At 39.0% G+C, this 19,397-nt stretch overlaps 1 protein-coding gene across 1 annotated transcript in view; it reads left to right on the top strand.

Annotated features, from left to right (window-relative positions):
• The window catches only part of WDR64 (WD repeat domain 64), a 457,550-nt gene that overhangs the window by 40,074 nt on the left and 398,079 nt on the right, over positions 1-19,397 (top strand). Inside the window, exons 3-4 of the mRNA XM_006868582.1 lie at positions 8,805-8,907; positions 13,215-13,318. Coding sequence (XP_006868644.1) covers positions 8,805-8,907; positions 13,215-13,318 — 207 coding nt within the window. The remainder of the gene's footprint in view (positions 1-8,804; positions 8,908-13,214; positions 13,319-19,397) is intronic.

Raw genomic sequence — 19,397 nt, forward strand, 5'->3', positions numbered from 1 at the left:
CAGCACTATTTACAATAGCAAAAAGATGGAGACAGTTTAAGTGCCCATCAATGGAATAATGGATAACCAAATTGTGATACATACACACAATGGAATATTATGCCACCTTGAAGAACAACAGCAAGCCGCCACATAACATGGATGAGCCTTGAGGACATTATGCTGAATGAAATTAGTCAGTCACAAAAGGAGAAATACTGCATATGACCATTATTGTAAAAACTTAACAAAAGTACCGACACTAAAAGTGGAAAAAAACACACAAAACCTTTGTTGGTTACCAGGTGTATGGGGTGGAGCGAGGGGAGGGAGGGGAAGATGGGGCACAGGTTAGGGAATAGACACAGTATAGTTTGGGTGCTGGATGGGTCAGGGCAATACGCAAGAAAGGGGAGGGGAATGGAAGAACAAGGCGGATGTGAGATCAATTAGGCAGGTTTGCATGGGCTAAGTTGGGACAGTGGTAAATAGTGATGTATACTCAACCTTGGAACTACAGGGCTCTGGGATAGAGTGATTGAGGCATGGTTTGAATGGGTAAAAGAGGGGAAATAATGTTAAGTTGCTTGGCTGTCTTTTCAATTGTGGTTCCCCTGCCTATTATTGTAAAATAGACACTTGAGGGGGAGAGAAAGGAGTAGCCAGAAACATCACTATAGAAAGCTTGTAAGTTCTTCTTTAGCCTAAAACTGACTGCAATACCTAAAATGAGGCTACAATGTGCCCAGTTAAGGAGGCTTCCTATGGAGCCTCTGCATTACATAAGACCATAGGTGGAATACTGGTCCCCAACCAGAGTCTTCTGAGGTGGGAAATTTCCACTTAAAGGATAAGCAGACCAGCCTAGAGTGGCTGGAAGAGCAGAAGATACTTCTTGAAAGAAAGACCAGCAGGAAAATTCAAAAATAATAATGGCAGTCTGACTGACTACTACAAGAACAAGCAAGTTGTTCACCAGGGAGCCCTTTGCGCAAGCCCCTTTTCAAGACTGAAACTCAATGGGAATATTGAGTTTCAAGCATGTGGTATTGCTGGTGACCTTGTTGGTCTACCAATAAGGCGAAGTGGGAGATGATTTAGCTATTTTTATACTGTCAATTTATTTGATATAGCTTTTCTATCTGAAGGCTTCTGAACTCCTAAAAAGTGATTGGGTTTGTGGTTTTAGATTGTTATTAGGTGCCTTTGAGTCATTTCTGACTCACAGAGACCCTATGGACAACAGAACAAAACGCTGTCCAGTCCTATATCATTCTCACAATTCTTGTTAGATCTGAGCCCACTGTTGCCGTCACTGTGTCAGTTCATCTCATTAGGGGTCTTCCTATTTTTTGCTGACCTCCACTTTACCAAGCATGATGTCATTTTCCAGGACTGGTCCCTCCTGTTAACTTGTCAAAAGTATGAGAGAGAACTAGTCTTGTAATCCTGGTTTCTAAGGAGCATTCTGGTTGTATTTATTCCAACACAGATTTGTTTGTTTTTCTGGCAGTCCATAGTAATTTTAACATTCTTCTCCAACACCATACTTTAAATGTATTGACTCTTCTGTGATCTTCCTTATTCATTGTCCAACTTTCACATAAATATGTTGTGGTTGTTATTATTATATGTCATCAAATTGGTTCTGAACCATATCTAGCAACCCTGTTTAGGGTTTCTGAGGAGCGGCTAGTGAACTTAAACCACCAACCTTGTGGATCAAACTGACGCAATCCAGCATATTAACCCCCCAGCACCACATCAGGACTCCTCATGAATATGAGGCAATTGAAAATACCATGGTTTGGGTCAGGTGCACCTTAGTTCTCAAACAGTTATCTTTGCTCTTGAGCACTTTGAAGAGGTAAGAGGTCTTTTGTATCAGATTTGCCCAAAGCTAAACATCATTTGAGTTCTTGACTGTTGCTTGTGGATCCAAGTAAAATGCAGTCTTTGGCAATTTCAATCTTAAAACCACTTTTCATGATGTTATTTATTGGTTCAGTTGTGAGGATTTTTGTTTTCTTTAAATTTAATTGTAATCCATACTGAAGGCTGTAGTTTCTGATCTTCATCAGTATTTTAAATCCTCTTCACTTTCAGCAAGCAAGGTTGTATCATCTGTATATATCAGATTGTTAATGAGTTGTCTTCTACTCCTGATGCCACGTTCTTCTTCATATAAACCAGCTTCTTGGATTATTTGTTCATCATATAGATTGAATTAATATGATGCATGGTTTAAAATCTGAAAGGCTTACACCTCTACTGATTTTAAACCAATCAGTGTCCTCTTATTCTGTTCTAACAACTGCCTCTTGGTCTATGTACAGGTCCCTCATGAGCACAATAAAGTGTTCTGGAATATCCATTCTTCACAATGTTATCCATAGCTTGTCATGATCCACATATGAGCAGTTGATGGTCTGTTCCACAGTCTGCCCCTGGCCTTGTTCTAGCTGAGTTGTGGAGCTTTCCCACTGTCTCTTCCTACAGATGTAGTAAATTTAATTTGTGTGCCATTTGGTGAGATCCATGTGTATATTCACCTATTATGTTGTTTAGAAAACTTATTTGGAATGTCACTGGTCTTGCTAACTTCTACCATATTGCTAACTTCTCCAGTATTATTTCTCTCATCAAGTCCATATTTTCCTTTTGTTTCCAACGTTTGCATTATAATCACCAGTAATTATCTTGATTGCATGTTTGATTAATTTCAGACTAAAGAAGTTGGCAGGATTCTTCAATTTCATCAGCACTGGCTTTAATGAGTGGTGCATAAATTTGAATAATAGTTGTATTAGCTGGTCTTCCCTGTAGACCAGTATGGATATTATCCTATCACAGACAGCAGTATACTTCAAGATTTATCTCAAAAGTTCATTTTGATGATGAGTGCTACACTAGTCCTCTTCAATTTGTCATATTCAAAATGGCTAATGCCAGTTCATTTCAGCTACCTAATGCCTTGTTGTTTGGTGCCATCAAGTTGGTACTGACTACCAGTGACCCTATGCACAACAGAATGAAACACTGCTGGGTCCTGTACCAACTTCACAATCATTGCTACGTTTGTGCCCATTGCTGCTGCCATGGTGCCAATCCATCTCGTTGGGGGTCTTGCTCTTTTTCTCCAACTCCATTTTACTAAACATATCCTTCTCCAGGGACTGGTTCCTCTTGATGATATGTTCTAAGTATGAGAGACAAAGCCTGGCCACCTTGGCTTCTAAGGAGCATTTTGGCTGCACTTCTTCCAACACAGATTAGTTTGTTATTTTGGCAGTCTGTGGTACTTTTAATACTCTCATCCAACACTATAGCTCAAATGCATCAATTCTTCTGTATATTTTTCCTTAATCACTATCAAACTTTCACATACATATGAGGTTATTGAATATACCATGGCTTGGATCAGGCACACCTTAGTCCTCAAACTGACATCTTGTGCAGTGGATTTGCCTAGTGAAATATGTTGCTTGATTTCTTGACTGCTTCCATGAGTACTGATGGTGGATCTGAGCAAATTGGAGTCTTTGACAACTTCAATCTTTTCTCCATTTATCTTAGTGTTATTTACTGGGCCAATGGTGAGGATTTTTGTTTTCTTTACATTGAGGTACAACCCATACCAAAGGCTGTGGTCTTTGATCTTCATCAGTAAGTATTTAAAGTCCTTTTCAATTTCAGCAAGCAAGATTTTATCATCTGCATATCTCAGGTTGTTAATGAGTCTTCCTCTTACCCTGATATGGCATATTTTTCTTCATATAATCCAGTTTAAATTTGAGTCTAAGTATATGATTAAGTATACTTAAGTATATGATTAAGAAGCATTTGTGTTTGTTCTCCTTATAGGTTTTATTGTATATATGAATATACCAATGAATGCCTACATTTGCATATATATTGTTGTTGTTGTTAAGTGCTGTGGAGTCAATTTTGAACCATAGAGACCCTGTATAGGGTTTCCAAGAAGCAGCTGGTGAGATTGAACCACTGGCCTTGCAGTTCAAATGACTTTGCAGTCTGATGCATAAGCCCACAGCGCCACACCAGGACTCCTTACGTATATATGTACATCTACATATATTCCTGATGTGGCACTGTAGCATAAACACTCAATCATTAGATTGGTTTGAACTGCAAGGTCAATGGTTCAAACTCACCAGCTGCTCCTCAGAAACCCTATACAGGGTCACTTTGAGTTGGAACTTAACAACAACAACATATAGATATATTTAGATATGCCCATGGAAGAAAAGACTTCCCATAAAGATTTCAGCTGAGGAAATCCTATGGGGCAGTTCTACTCTGTCCTATAGGATTGTTATGAGTCAGAACTGATGTTATATATTGATGCTACTCAATGGCAAACAATAACAACAACATATGTGCCCACATATAAACACACGTATAAAAAGGAGCTTCAAAAAGATCATGAAAAAATTTAATTAAAAGATAATGACTTAAAGGAAGAAAGAATCAAAACTGACACATTAACACAACATCTCCAGCAACTAGAAAAAGAACAACAGTGGGAACCTACAGTCACCAAGAGAAAAGAAATAATAAAGATGAGAGCAGAAATAAATGAGATAGGAAACAGAAAAACTATAGAAAAAAATCAACAGGACAAGAAGCTGGCTCTTTGAAAGGATTAATAAAATTGGCAAACCATTGGCAAATCTAACAAAAAAAAAAACAAAAACAAAAGGAGGGAGAAGACACAAATAACACACATTAGAAACCACAGCTGTAGACAAGAAGACTAGCCTGGAATAGCTAGAACAACAGAAGATACATCGTCAAAGAAAGATCAGCAGGAAAAAGCCAAAACAAAAATGGCAGTCTGATTGGCTACTACAAGAACAAGCAAGTTGTTTTCTGGGGAGCCATCAAGGCAAGCAAGCAATCAAGTCCCTCCAGGACAAACTCCTCCTCTAAGACTGAAACTCAAACGGAACACATGAGCAGGCATGTAAGCTTGCTGGCAACCACGTTGGTCTGATAGTGTGTGGAAGAGGGAGGAAAGTCAGCAATGAAGATATGGGATGAATTAAATTACATTCCACAGATTCCTGTTGACCTGGAGATGGGACAGAGAAGAGGAAGGGTTGGTTGGTTCAAAGTGTGGTGAGACCTGGGGACTGCTGAACCCATTGATAAGGACATAACTATGGAGGGCTAGAGCTTCGAATGTAGCATCCAGCTGATATGAAGTGAGGGGAGACACACAAGAACACCTAAACCTGCAGATAGTACCCATTTGACCTAGCTCAATGGCTTGATAATCAGAACTCAACTAGAAGAAGTTTGTTTTTTTGTTTTGTTTTTTATGAAGGAAACGAGTGTAAATTGCTACAATTTGATGAACTTGACCTATACTTATGGGTGTAGTAACTCACAATACCAACTGAGAGGGAAAGAGTCTTCACATCAAGGATCAATCCTATTCCCTCTGTATACAGAGTAGATAGGGAGGGGCAACTTAGACATTGACTACCTAAAATGGGGCGGGGGGCAATAAAGGCACAAAGTGACTGACTTACAAATTTTCAAGAAGGAGTTTAAGAGTATGTGGGGGAAGGTAGAGTACCCACTGAATAGTTTTCAACTTGTCTAGATGGGTCTGGTGAAAAGAGAAAAGGGGATAAGATTCTTATGATTCACTAGTGAGGAATTGTTATCAGGACTGTGATTGTCACAACTGCAAAGGAAGAAGTTTTGTAACAAAAGCGGGGGAGTATTTAATCTTACAGTCCATGAACAGAGGACCTTAGGACCATCAAAGGGAGAAGAGTACAAGTGGAATGTGAGACCCTATCCAGAGAAGCAGCGACACGAGAGATGGAGGAAGAGATAAGGACATGGAGAGAGGGAGCAGCTAAGGACTCTGGACTCAAGGAAAGAGAGGGACTGGATGCTTGCGGCCAAAAGGCAGCGTTGTAGAATGTGCCCTTTGGTTGTTTAAATTATTATATATTCCTGAGTTTTTTTTGTGTGTACATCCCCTCCACCCCACCCTACCCCCTCAAAAAAAACAGACAAAATGGAAGCAAATACTGTTGAATTATGATACACAGAGGAGATTGTGATCATTGCAATGAAACAATTATGTAAAGCTGATGTTCTCTCATGTAAACTATCACTCAAGTTCACAACAATAAAAAAAAGATAATGGAATTTTTCCAGGCCCCCCTCCCCCTTTTTTTTCAACTTTTTATTGTGAATTGGGTGAAAATTTATGTAGCCGATCAGTTTTAAACTCAGTGATTCATACACATTTTGTATTTGACTGCAATCCCTATAAAGTACCATAATTTTCTCCTCTTCCTCATCCTTCTGAATTGTGTCCTTGGATGAATGCTGTCATTTTGTCCTCAAATAGTTGATTAATTTAAGGTGTGCTTTAGGTCCCCCTTTATCCAAACCCGTTGTTTGGATAAAAATTGAGCCATGAGGACAAGTTCATTCCCAGAACTGAGAAATGACTAAGAGTCATTGTCTCTGGAGTTCCATGAGTCTCTATCTGACCAATAAAACTGGTCTTTTTTTAAATTTTGAATTCCGTTCCCCATTTTCTCCCACTTTATCCAGGATCATCTAATGTGGTCCTTTTCAGAGAAATCGGTAGTGGCAGTAAGGTATGACATAGTTCTTCTGGTGTCAGGGTTGTGGAGACTGATGTTTGTATGATCCATTAGACCATTGGACTTAATGTTTTCATGTATTTTTTACTTTTATTAGTCTTCTTTCGTCTGAACGGGGAGAGACCAATAATTGCATCTTAGATGGCTGATCATGAGCTTTGAAAACCTCGGTTCTAATCATCAAGTAGAATGTAGAACATTGTCTTTGTTATGCCAGCTCACCTAGGTATCCCCTGAAGACCATAATTCTGAGCCCTCAGACACAGGGTTTCATTACCTCAAGGTGTTTAGTTATGTCTAAGAATTTTTCAGAACTTTTCTTCCATATACTCCCACCACATGGATATATTTGAAACAAGGGTAAATATCCATGTATAAATATCCTCTGTCAAACCTATATGTATTTGTGGGTATACTCCCACTCTTCCTCCAACACCTGCTCAGCTTGTGTGTCTATCCATACATCTACTTGTAGATCTCTATTTTTGCAGGGTTATATAACAGTAAGGAGCTCTGGTAGTGTAGTGGTTACAAATCGGGCTGCAAACCTTAAGGTCAGCAGTTCGAAACTACCAGCCGCTCTGTGGGAGAAAGATGAGACTTTCTGCTCCCATAAAGATTTACAGCCTCAGAAACCCTGTACAGGGTTGCTATGGGTCAGAACCAACTTGATGGCACTTAACAACAACAACAAAATATATAATAATATTTACCTCTGTTGCCTTTAACTCTTGTACTCTTCCCAGTGTTTTCCTTTTAGTATTTTTTTTTTCTTTTAGTATTTTTGTGTTGTTCAATATTTTGCCCATTGAATCATGCAATATTTCAACTTGAGACTGATTTTTTCCCCCACCAGTTCTTTCAGCTTGAGAAATGCGTTTTGGTTTTCTAACTCCAGATCTTTGTATATTTCATTTTACGTTATGACTTGACTTTATCTTATGTTGCCCTTTGAAACCTTCTGTTCAGGTTTCTTGTTGCTGTTGTTTTTATTTATTTTGCTAATTTCTTTCTATTGCTTAAGCTATTCTACATTTAAAAGCAAGTTTCAGAGTCTCCACTGACATCCATTTGACCTTTCCCCCCCCTATCTTTTAAATTTATCTTTTGGTTTCTTTGGGTAATTATTAGAAATGAAGAGTCCTAGACTCCATCCCAGACATGTGGAATCTAAATCTGTAGCTTAGTAGGATTCCCAGACTAGTACATATGCACATAAATGCATCAAAAGCTGTCTGTTCATTCATTAACATCAAGTACTCTCAACTCTATTAACAAGCATAATACTGGTAAGTGCCATTAATTGATAAGAACTAAAAGTATTTTGGCATATTATAAGATAATTGAAGAACAGCTATCTTGTTTTTCAAATTTGTTAGAATTATTTGTCTATATATTCTCAAATCAAGGGCATTTTCCATTTTCAAGTTATTCTTTCATATCAATTTATTATCATGCAGTTCTAGGTTGTTATTAAGTACTGTTGAGTCCATTCTGACTCACAGTGACCTTGTGCAAGGTTTCTGAGAGCAGTTGATGGGTTTCAACTGGCAACCTGGCAGTTACTAGTCTAGTGATTATCCTACAGCACCACACTAGAGCTCAAAGAAAAATATAGTCTCTTAAATTCCGAACACCCCACCAAAAGTAGTGAAAATTTCATCCTAAGAAAATTTATGAAAAATTGGTAGAAACAGCCATCTGAGAGTAGTCAAATTCAATATCAAGGTTCCTAGTGTAGGCCCTGTCTGGGGAAGGCTAATTTGATTTCCAAGTAAGTGCCCGCTCGGAATAGATCTATCAGTGTGAATAGGAGCATCAGCTCAGAAGAAAAAATAAATCAGTGCTTGCTCAATAATGAAAGAGCAGCTGGGAGGCAAAAGCTACTACTAACCCAGAGCTGCCTCAGAAGACAGGTTAGGTGATTTTCTGAAAAGCTGAGAATGCCCTATGGAGAAGTTTTATTCTATGTATGTGGGATTGTCATGTATATAGAGTAAAAAGCCATATAGCCCATGGCTACACACTATATTAACAGTAGGAAGCTCCCCCCAGACAATATTACCTATCCAAATTAGATTTTAAAGTTCAGCCAACATCATACATGTTACCTTATAGTCAATTCTAATATATTGTGCATATTTGCATATGTTTGTGGGATTTTAGATCTTTGGATACTTCTGCTCAGAGGAAGATGTGCTTTCCTCCCAGATGGATGAAGAAAATTTGATTTTCCTTGTTTCTAGAAAACAGCGAGTTGTGATTTCAGGTAATATTTAAAATTTGTGTTCCAAATTAGTATGTGTTTTCATATTTCCAGAAATTAAGTCATGGGAACATAACATTTCTATAGAATTATGGTTCATTTTATTTACTTGTTAAATATTCTATAACTGGGATACCTTCATATCCAACAACAGAAGAAACTATACCTGAAATTGAGACTGAAATGTTATCATTGCTCCAAAAGATAATATATAGAAATCATAAGCAGGAAAAATGTTAAAATCCCAAATAAAGACTCTCTACAATGGTAACTTAACAACAAATGCTCCATTATCACATGGATTCACAGTTCTCTTAAATGGTTCTAAAATTATCAAAATTTCGCTAATCCAGACTTCTCCCACACCCTCAATTATCATGCTGTTGTTGTTAATTGCTGTTGATTTGGTTCTGACTCATAACAACCCTATAAATGAATGAGCAAAACACTGCCCAGTTCTGTGCCATCCTCCAACTTTAGTTATATCTAAGCCCATTGCTATAGCCATTGTGCCAATCCATCTTGTTGAGGGTATACCACTTTTATGCTGACCCTCACTTTACCAAGCATGATGTCCTTCTTCAGAAAACTGTCCCTACTGACATGTTCAAAATATGAGAGACATCACCATCCTTGCTTCTAAGGAGGATTTGGCTATATTTCCTCCAACACAGATATGGTCGTTTTTCTGGCAATCAATAAACAGGTTCCTCATGACCTTGTGGTTCACAATCCAGTGCTTACCCTATGGAGTCATCACACTCATATATATCAAATTGATTCTGACTCATATCAACCCCATATAGGGTTTCCAAGGGTGTAAACCAGGATTTCTCAAGCTGGGGAACTGAAGAAAAAACTCAAGCCTCGACTTTCATTATTGAAGGATTCAGTTACCACTGTCAAATCTGACTTATATAAAACAACATTCACATAGTATTTGAGTTGCTGGTCTCCCTACATTAATTTGTTCCTCACTGTTGGCGTAAAAGATGTGTCATCAGGGCACTCCATGTTTGGTTGTGTGGGTCTATTCTGATAAATCTACTCTAACATGCCAGCTTCTGAAGCCTTTGAATACCTTCCATTACAGAATACCAAGACGGGTTTAGTACTTCAATATGATGTTTTGTAGGTCAATGTGCAATCCATGCTTCAGTGAACCAACCAAATAAACGATTGGATTCTCTCCTAACCTCTGGAGCTAGAACTTTGAATGAAGAATCTGTGCCTAGTGGGCCCATATCAATAAACGCAGACTGATCCAACTTTATGTTCCTTGCACCATTATCCCACACCCTTACTAGCCATGCCCACACATATTCTCCACTGTTTGTACATGTTAGAAAAATCAGGGTGTACTTTTGGAGTATGAAATACCTCTCCTGGGAGCCATAATATGTACTTAACTTTTTGGGGATCACTTGGAACTAAAGTCTAGTTATAGGTCGAAAACAAGTGAGAGAAAATTCAGCAATGTCTTGTAAAGCATCAGCCTAAGGTTATGTCCCCAGACAGTTTCCCAGGTGCTGCCCAGGCCATATCTCAACAATGGCACAGCAGGCAGACCCGAGGTAATCTCATCACATGAGAGGAAGAGGACTGGTTCTGCTAGCAGAAGAGCTTCAATAGAACTTAGGAACTCTATGAACCCCTTGTTGTTATTGTTGTTAAATGTCATCAAGTCAATGTCAATTCATATGACCCTATATAGGGTTTCTGAGGAGCAGCTGGTGGTTTGAACTGCCAACCTTATGGTTTGCAGTCCATTACTTATATCACCCCACCAGGAGTCCACACATACTATGTCCCCTGCTTCCTGATGACCTGCCCACATATCCCTATCCCAGATTTCAGGATCCCATTTCTTCCCAATCAATGCCCTCACTTTGACATCAGAAACTATTTGAATTTTGGGATTCAGTTGATGTTTTGTGTCAGAATCAACAGGACCACAGTGGGTTCGTTGATGTTGTTTGTGTGCTTTGTTTTAATGTAGACCAAGGTCCCTGCGTAGTATAAATGGTTTGCTCTCAGCTATTAACTGAAAGGTTGGTGGTCTGTTCTCAAGCAGCAGTGCTTCAGAAAAAAGGCCTGGTGATCTGCGTTCAGAAAACCAGGAAAAATCCTACAGAGTAATTCTACTTTGTGATACAAGGGATCAAGCCCACAAATATATATAGAAAATTGTTGCAGACCGCAGGTACTGGGATGTTGAGGACCGGTGTCATGGACGAAAATCCAGCACATGACCGCACTCAGACTTGCTAGCCAGAGACCCTAAGGTCCCAACGTCCCGGGTTCATTGGCTTTTACAAACTTACTGTTGGGCTAGCTCTGTATACTTTGCTTTAGTCCTATTAATTCCTTCTATGCTTCGAACTCCAGTAATTGTAGCGTCTGAGAAAATGATTTCTTATGTGCCTCTCTCAATGTCTCCACTGTACTGGCAGTGCTTAAGTTTCTAGGAACAAATCTCTCTGAGGAACAAACTCTAGCCACTGGGCAAGCTCGTCCAAACTGTTCTTTATCAAATTATTCAGTTATGTTCGATATTAACTTAATACATGAGCCCTTGATATCCATGGACCAATATTAACACCTCTTCTAAAGCCGAGGGTGTAAAAAATTCCAAAAACAAGTTTCCCCCAAGGAATTCACCCAAAGTGGATTGGCGAATTCCGGGGTTTTGTCTATAGAATAATAGTTGCCAGCCTTCCCGGATCGCCCCCAGGTGTAAACCATCAAGCTAGGCATCCTTCCTCCTCCTGCAAGCATCGGCCAGACAGCTGACACAGCGGGACTCCTTTCAATCCTTTTCACCTTTTCCCATTCAAGATTAGGTGCTATAGGTATGTTAATTAGCCTGGAGAAACCAAGCTGCTGCCCTGGGATTCGAACTTGAAAAGTACTATAACAATTTGCTTGAATTTCTGGAAAATTAAGGATGTTATATTATCAAGACAATTTGTGATGTATGTTTTAGAATATGTGCCAGTAAATCATGGTGTCCTGTTTTGAACGATTAATCACATTTCACTTCTGTACCCCATCTTAATAAACCCCGCCTTCCTTTGTGTAAAGCTCCTCCCCGAAATAAAACGGAGGCGCAGACCAAAGCCCGCATGTGTTACGGCTTGCAGGGCATGCGTTACTGCCTGCAGGGCTGTGCATTTACTGCCTGCAGGGGCCACGATACCTGTAGTCCAGGGTCTGCCCATCAGTTTCGCATCCACTCTAGTTTCGGGGTGTCTTCTTGTCTCTCTTGTTTTGTGTCTTTGTGTGTATTCTTTCTCTATCTCTGTCGCCGCCAGATCTCCCTACTTGGTGAACCAAACTCTTATGTCGAGGCTGGTTCTCGACAGAAAATATATACCGAAGTATATGTATACACTTACACTGCAAATATATCCATGAATACAGAGTTAGAATCAATTAAATGTCTGCAGTTTCGGTTTTGGTTTACTGAGTCAACCACTGTTCTAAGTGCTGAGGACACAGCAGTGAACAAAACAAGCAAACATTCCTGACCTCAGGGACTTTATATTCTAATGAGAATAGACAGATAAAAAACAAAGTAAATTGTATTTTGTGTCAGATGGTTGTTGTTGTTAAGTGCTACTGAGTCAGTTCCATCTCAGAGTGACCCTGTATAGGGTTTCTGAGGCTTTAGAATCTTCACAGGAGCAGAAAACTTCATCTTTCTCCCATATAGAAGCTGGTGGGCTTGAACTACAAAACTGTAGTTTGCAGTACAGGGTTTATCATATGGAGCCTCTGGTAGCAACCATGCTAAATGGTAGTAAGTGCTATAAAAACAAATAAATTGTCCAGTGTTTTCTTTTTAATGAGTTCCAATAGTAGTATTAGAGTAGCTTCTATTACACTGGAAAGTCTGACATAGTATTAGATTTTGATTCTATGTAAACTTTGATGATGACAATTCAGAAAAAGGATTCCTAGGAGATGCAGTCATCAAAAAATTGAAATAATTCCAAAAGATGTTCAGAAAACTCCTTCTCTTTAACATGTGCATTTGTGTACATATATATATATATGTGTGTCTTACATCTTCTCTGGGAATTTATGCACAGTAGTTGGAAAACTATATATTTAGATTAGTATTTCTGGAAATAATTAAAATGCAAGAGTTACTGGATTTTATGGTTGTATTCCACTGTAATTTTTAAGTAACTCAAGGTTTTCCTGCAATAAGTTGGTTGTTATCTTTTTCTTTTCTAAGCAAAACTAACAAATGAGCTGTAGGGTTTTAATGGTAGAAGTTGATATTAATATTATGCCATTGGCAGGTAGTAGAAGACGGGATGTGATCAAGTGCATTGTCAAGATTCCTCAACTGGATTTACTAATCACAGCATCTCAAAAAGGACTGATAACTCTGTTTAATAGCCAGGTAATTTAAAAACTTGGAGTCCTCTGTTTCCATCCTTCCTCCCTCCTTTTCCTTCTTCATTTTACTTTGTCTCCATTCTTCCTCTACTTCCTTTCTTTTCTTTCTGTCCTTCTCTAATTCCCTTACTCCCTAACTCTCTCCTTTTTTTTTTTTAAGTTTTTATTGTGAATTATGTGACCATTTACATGGGAGAACATTATCTTTACATTCATCCTATCGTATTTTGTTTCATTGCAATGATTACAATGCCCTGCAAGCATCATCAAACAACCAAAGGGTACACCCTGCACACCTACCCTCCAGTCGCCAGCAAACAGCCCCTCTCCTTCCCTGTGTCTAGAGTCCCCAGCCACTCCATCTCTCCACATCATTGTCTCTGCCTCCATCCCTGGTGTCACTGCTTCTCTGGATAGGGTCTTACATGATGGTTTCAGAGACCTCCACCCATGGACTGTAAAATCAATCACTCCCCTTCTTATGTTATAAAACGTCTACCTTTACCTTTCCAACACTCACAGTCAGTCCTGATAGCAATCATTCCCTATTGAACCACAAGAGTCTTATTCCCATCACCTCTTATCAGCCCCATCCAGACAGGTTGGAAACCACTCAGTGGAGATTCTACTTTTCCCTGTACCCTCTGGAATTAGGTTCTCCATTGAAAGCTTGTAAGCCAGTCACTTCTTGCCTTTGTTGCCCCTCCATTTTGGGTAGCCAATGTCTAATTACCTCATCCTTGTTGACCCTGTGTACCCAGGGGATGGGGATGATCCTCACTGTAAAGAGTTGTTTGCTCCTTTGCCCTACTGCATCCACAAGCATAGGTCAAGTTCATCAAATTGTAGTGGATTATGCTTTTTTTGGAGTCCTGGTGTGGCACTATGGGTTAATGAACCAGACTGCAAAGCCGTTTCAACTGCAAGGTCGGCAGTTCAAGTTTATGAGCTGCTCCTTGGAAACCCTAATATACAGGGTTGCTATGGGTCGGAACCGACTCAACGGCACTTCACAACAACAACAACAACATGCTTTTTTCCCCCTCTTCTTTCTTTCTCTAGTCGTGTTCTGATCATCCAGCCATTGAAACCAGGTCAAATGGGTACTATCTGCTAGTATGGATGCGCTTGTGCATCTCCCCTCACTTCATATCAGCTGGATGTTTCACTCTGTATTCTAGTCTTCTGTGTCCATGTTCCTGTCCCTGAGCCCAGGAGTCCCCAGGTCTTCCCATACTGCTGGCCAACCAGGTCTCAATCCAGATTAACAGGAGTCTATTGAATGTGGTGAGATTTAGCTCACAACTTCATTGCTGTTTTTCTGCCACTTGCCCTTATTGGTGACCAACGTAGTCTAGTCAGCAGCAAGACCACATGCATGCTCTTGTATTCATCTTGAGTTTCAGTCTTGGAAGGGGGTTTGCCTTGAGGGGACCTGACCATTTGTCTCGATGGCTCCTGGGGGAACAACTTGCTTGATCTTGTAGTAGTTAATCAGACTGCTGTTGTTGTTTTTAATTTCCTGCTGGTCTTTCTTTCAGTAAGTATCTTCTGCTCTTCTAGGCATTCCAGGCTGGTCTGCTTGACCTTTCAAGTGGACATTTCCCACCTCAGAAGGTTCTGGATGGGGTTCAGGATTCTACCTATGGTCTTAGGCAATGTAAAGACTCCGTAGGAAGCCTCCTTCACTAGGCTAGTTCTAAAACCAGTTTAGGTATTCCAATCAGTTATAGGCAGAAGATGAACTTACAAGATTTCTATGGTGATGTTTCTGGCTATTCCTTTCTCTCCCCTTCAGGTGTCTATTTTACAATAGTAGGCAAGGAAAACCAAGATTCAAAAGACAGCCAAGCATCTTAACATGATTTCACCTCTTTTACCCATTCAAACCATGTGTCAATCTTTGTATCCCAGAGACCTGTTGTTCCAAGGTTCTGTTTATATAGTTATTTACCTCTGTCCTATTTAGCCCTTGTAAACCTGCCTAACTGTTCTCCCATCCTCCTTGTTCTTCCATTCCCCTTCCCCTTCCAGTGTATGAGTGCCCCAGCACCCAAACTATCCTGTGTCTGCTCCCTACCCTGTGCTCCACTAGCCTGTGTCTATTCCCTACCCTCTGCTTCACCTTCCCCTCTCTCCTCTCATGCCACCCCATACACCCCGGTAACCAGAAAATATCCTCCCCCCCTTTTAGTGTGGATACTTTTTAAAATCTCTTACAGTAATGGTCCTATGCAGTATTTCTTCTTTTGTGACTGACTGATTTCACTCAGCATAATGTCCTCAAGGTTCATCCATGTTATGCAGTGGCTTACAGCTTCCTTGTCATTCTTCAAGGTAGCATAATATTCCATTGTGTATATGTACCAAAGTTTGTTCATTCTTCCATTCATGGGCACTTAGACTATTTCCATCTTTTTGCTATTGTAAATAGTGCTGCTATTAACATTGTGTCATGGCTCGTATTTCTTGTGGGTAAATACCAAGTAGAGGAATTGCTGGATCATAAGGTATTTCTATTTCCAACCTCCTGAGGAAGGACCATATTGCTTTCCAGAGGGGTTGGACCATTTTGCAATCCCACTGGCAATGCAGGAGTGTCCCAGTGTCTCCATTCCTCACCAGCATTTATTAGCCTCTACATTTTTTAATCTTTGTTGTTATTGCTATTGTGAGATGATATCTCATTGTTGTTTTGATTTGCATCTCTCTAATGGCTAGTGCAAAGCCATTTGAACTGTGAGGTCACCAGTTCAAACTCACTAGTAGCTCCTCGGAAACCCTATACAGGGTCGCTATGGGTCAGAACCGACTTGACGGTACTTCACAACAACAACAATGACTAGTGATCGTGAACATTTCTTTATATGTTTGTTGGCTGCCCAGATCTACTCCTTGGTGAAATGTCTGTTCATGCCCTGTGCCCATTTTTTAATTGGGTTATTTGTCTTTTTCTTGTAGAGGTGTTGTAGTTTCCTATATATTTTAGAAATGAGTCCCTTGTCTGATGTGTCATTGCAAAAGATTTTTTCCCATTCTGTGGGTTCTCTTTTTGCTCTTCTGGTGATTGTCTTGTGATGCACAGTTTTTAATTTTTAGTATGTTACAGTCATCTATTTTGTCTAGTTTGTGCAGTTTTCAAAATGTTTGGTAGTCTGTGTATTCCCTGACTTAGTGCCCGCCCATTTGTCCCTATTTTTTCATGGATGACCTTCATAATTCTGGGATTCACATTTATATCTTTAATCCTTGCTGACTTGGTTTTTGTATAAGGCGTGAGGTGAAGGTCTTGTTTCAGTCTTTTGCATATCGCTTTCCAGTTCTGCCTGCACCATCTGTTGAAGAGACTATCACCTCCCCATGTGATATATTTAGGTACTTTGTCAAAAATTAGTTGGCAGTATGTGGATGGGTTAATTTCTGGATTCTCGATTTTGTTCCATTGATCAATGTATCTTTCATTGTACCAGTAACAAGCTGTTTTGACCACTGTAGCTGTGTTATAAATTTTGAAGCCGAGGAGTGAGACGTTTCCAACCTTATTCTTCTTCTTAAGCAGGGCTTTGTTTATCCTATGTTTCTTTCCTTTCCATATAAAGTTTATAATTGTTTTTTCCATCTCTTTGAAGAATGTCATTGGAATCTGGATTGGGATTGCATTATATGTGTAAATTACTTTGGGCAGTATTGACATTTTCACAATGTTAAGTCTTCCTATCCAGGAGCATGGTATATTCTTCCAATTTTGTAGGTGTCTTTTGGCTTCTTGTGGTAGTGTTTTGTAGTTTCCTTTGTATTATAAGTAAGTCTTTGTTTCTCTAGTTACATTTATTCCTAGAGATTTCATCCTTTAGGCAACTATTGTAGATGGTATTGCTTTCCTAATGTCCTTTTCAGCGCTGCCATTTTTGGTATACAGGAATCCAACTGATTTTTGTATGTTGATCTTATATCCTACCACTTTGCTGAATCTTCCAATGAGGTCTAGTAGCTTTATTACTGACTCTTTGGGGTTTTCTACATATAGGATCATATCATCTGCCCATGTGGTTGCTAATGAGTGTTATTTGTGTCTTCTCCCTCTTTTGTTAGGTTTGCCAATGGTCTGTCAATTGTGTTAATCCTTTCAAAGAACCAGCTTCTTGTCCTGTTGATTCTTTCTATAGTTTTTCTGTTTTCTATCTTATTTATTTATACCCTAATCTTTATTATTTCTTTTCTTTTGGTGGCTATAGGTTCCCTCTGCTGGTCTGTTTCTAATTGTTGTAGATGCTGTGTTAATGTATTACTTTTGGTTCTTTCTTCTTTTTGTACGTATGCATTTATTGCAATAAATTGTCTTCTCAGCACCACTTTCGCCGTGTCCCAAAGGTGTTGGTATGTTGTGTTTACGTTCTCTTTGTTTCTAGGAACTTTATGAATTCATGTTTAATTTCTTCTACTACCCAGTGGCTTTTCAGCAAGATGTTATTCAGTTTCCATGTATTTGACTTTATTTCCTTTGTCTTCCTATTATTTCTAATTTGATAGCATTTTGGTCTGAGAATTACATTTGTAAATTTATGGATATATGTTTTGTGGTCTAAGACATGGTCTATTCTGGAGAATGTTCCATCTGCACTGGAAAAGAATGTGTTGTTGTGCTGTCACTGGGTTGAATGTTCTGTACACATCTATGAGGTCCAGTTGGCTGATTGTGTTATTTAGTTCTTCTGTGTCTTTGTCAATTTCTTTCTGGTTGTTCTATCCATTTTGAAAGTGGTGTATTAAAATCACCCACTATTATTGTAGATTCAGCTTTCTTTCTTCAAATCTACTAGAGTTTGCTTTACATATTTTGGAGCTCTTTCATTGGGAGCATAGATATTATGGTTATGTCATATTGTTCAATTGTCCCTTTAATCATGAGATAATGTCCGTCTTTATCTATTATGCTGGTTTTGCCTTAAAGTTTATTTTATCAGAGATTAGTACTGCCACGCCTGTTAGTTTTTTATTGCAATTAGCTTGGTATGTTTTTGGTTTTCTTTTTCCATCCTTTGACTTTTAATCTGTTTTTGTGTCTGTGTGTGAGATGTCTTTCACAGACAGCATATTGAAGGATCCTGTTTTCTTATCTATTCTGTCACCCTCTGTCTCTTAATTGGTGCATTTAATCCATTTTCATTCAGTGTAGTTATCGATAGGTATGGATTAATTGCCACCATTATGTTTGTTTGTTTTTTGAGATGTTGCTGCTTTCTTTGATCTGTGTGTCTTCCTTTTTTGTGTTCTTTCTTGTGAGTTTCCTCATAGTTTTAATGTTTCCATGTTCTTCTTGGATTTTCATTTTCTTGGTATATTGTGAAGTGTTAATTTTCTCTGAGGTTACCTTTTAGTCCATTAAATGTTCCCTCCATTTAGTGCAGTCTATTTTATCCTGTAATCTACTTGACCTTCTCACCATCTGGATCTTTGTACATATGTGTTTACCTTCTTTTACATTGTAATTGTTTTGATCATAGACTGACCTCCCAGATTCTCTGTTTGTTCTTATACTTTTGTTCTGTTCTCAACTCTTCTATCTGTTGATTTAGTTCTGGGAGATGCTGTCACATATGTCAATCTCTGGTTGTTGTCTGTTCTTGTTGTTTCTCAGTCCACAGAACTCCCTTTAGGATGTTTTGTAGTGCAGGGTTGGCTTTGATAAACTCCCTTAGCTTCTGTTTATCCTGAAATGTTTTGATTACACCATTGTATTTGATTGATAGCTTTGCTGGATAAAGGATTCTTGGTTGGCAGTTTTGTTGTTGTTTTTTTTTTGTTGTTGTTGTTTTGTTTTCTGTCAAGGTTTTATATATGTCTCCCCATTGCCTTCTTGCTTGCATGGTTTCTGCTGAGAGATGCGAGCTTAATCTGACTTGCTTGCCTTTGTATGTGACACTTCTGTTTTCCCTAGCTGCTTTCAGGAGTGTCTCCTTATCTTTCATTTTGGAGAGCTAGATTATGATATGTCCCAGTGATTTTCTTTTGGGGTCTATCCTTCCTGGGGTTCGTTGAGCTTCTTGAATGTTTATCTTTTCACTTTTCTGGATGTTAGAGAA

Source organism: Chrysochloris asiatica, unplaced genomic scaffold (genome assembly GCF_000296735.1).
Source record: "Chrysochloris asiatica unplaced genomic scaffold, ChrAsi1.0 scaffold00119, whole genome shotgun sequence".
Classification (NCBI taxonomy): domain Eukaryota; kingdom Metazoa; phylum Chordata; class Mammalia; order Afrosoricida; family Chrysochloridae; genus Chrysochloris; species Chrysochloris asiatica.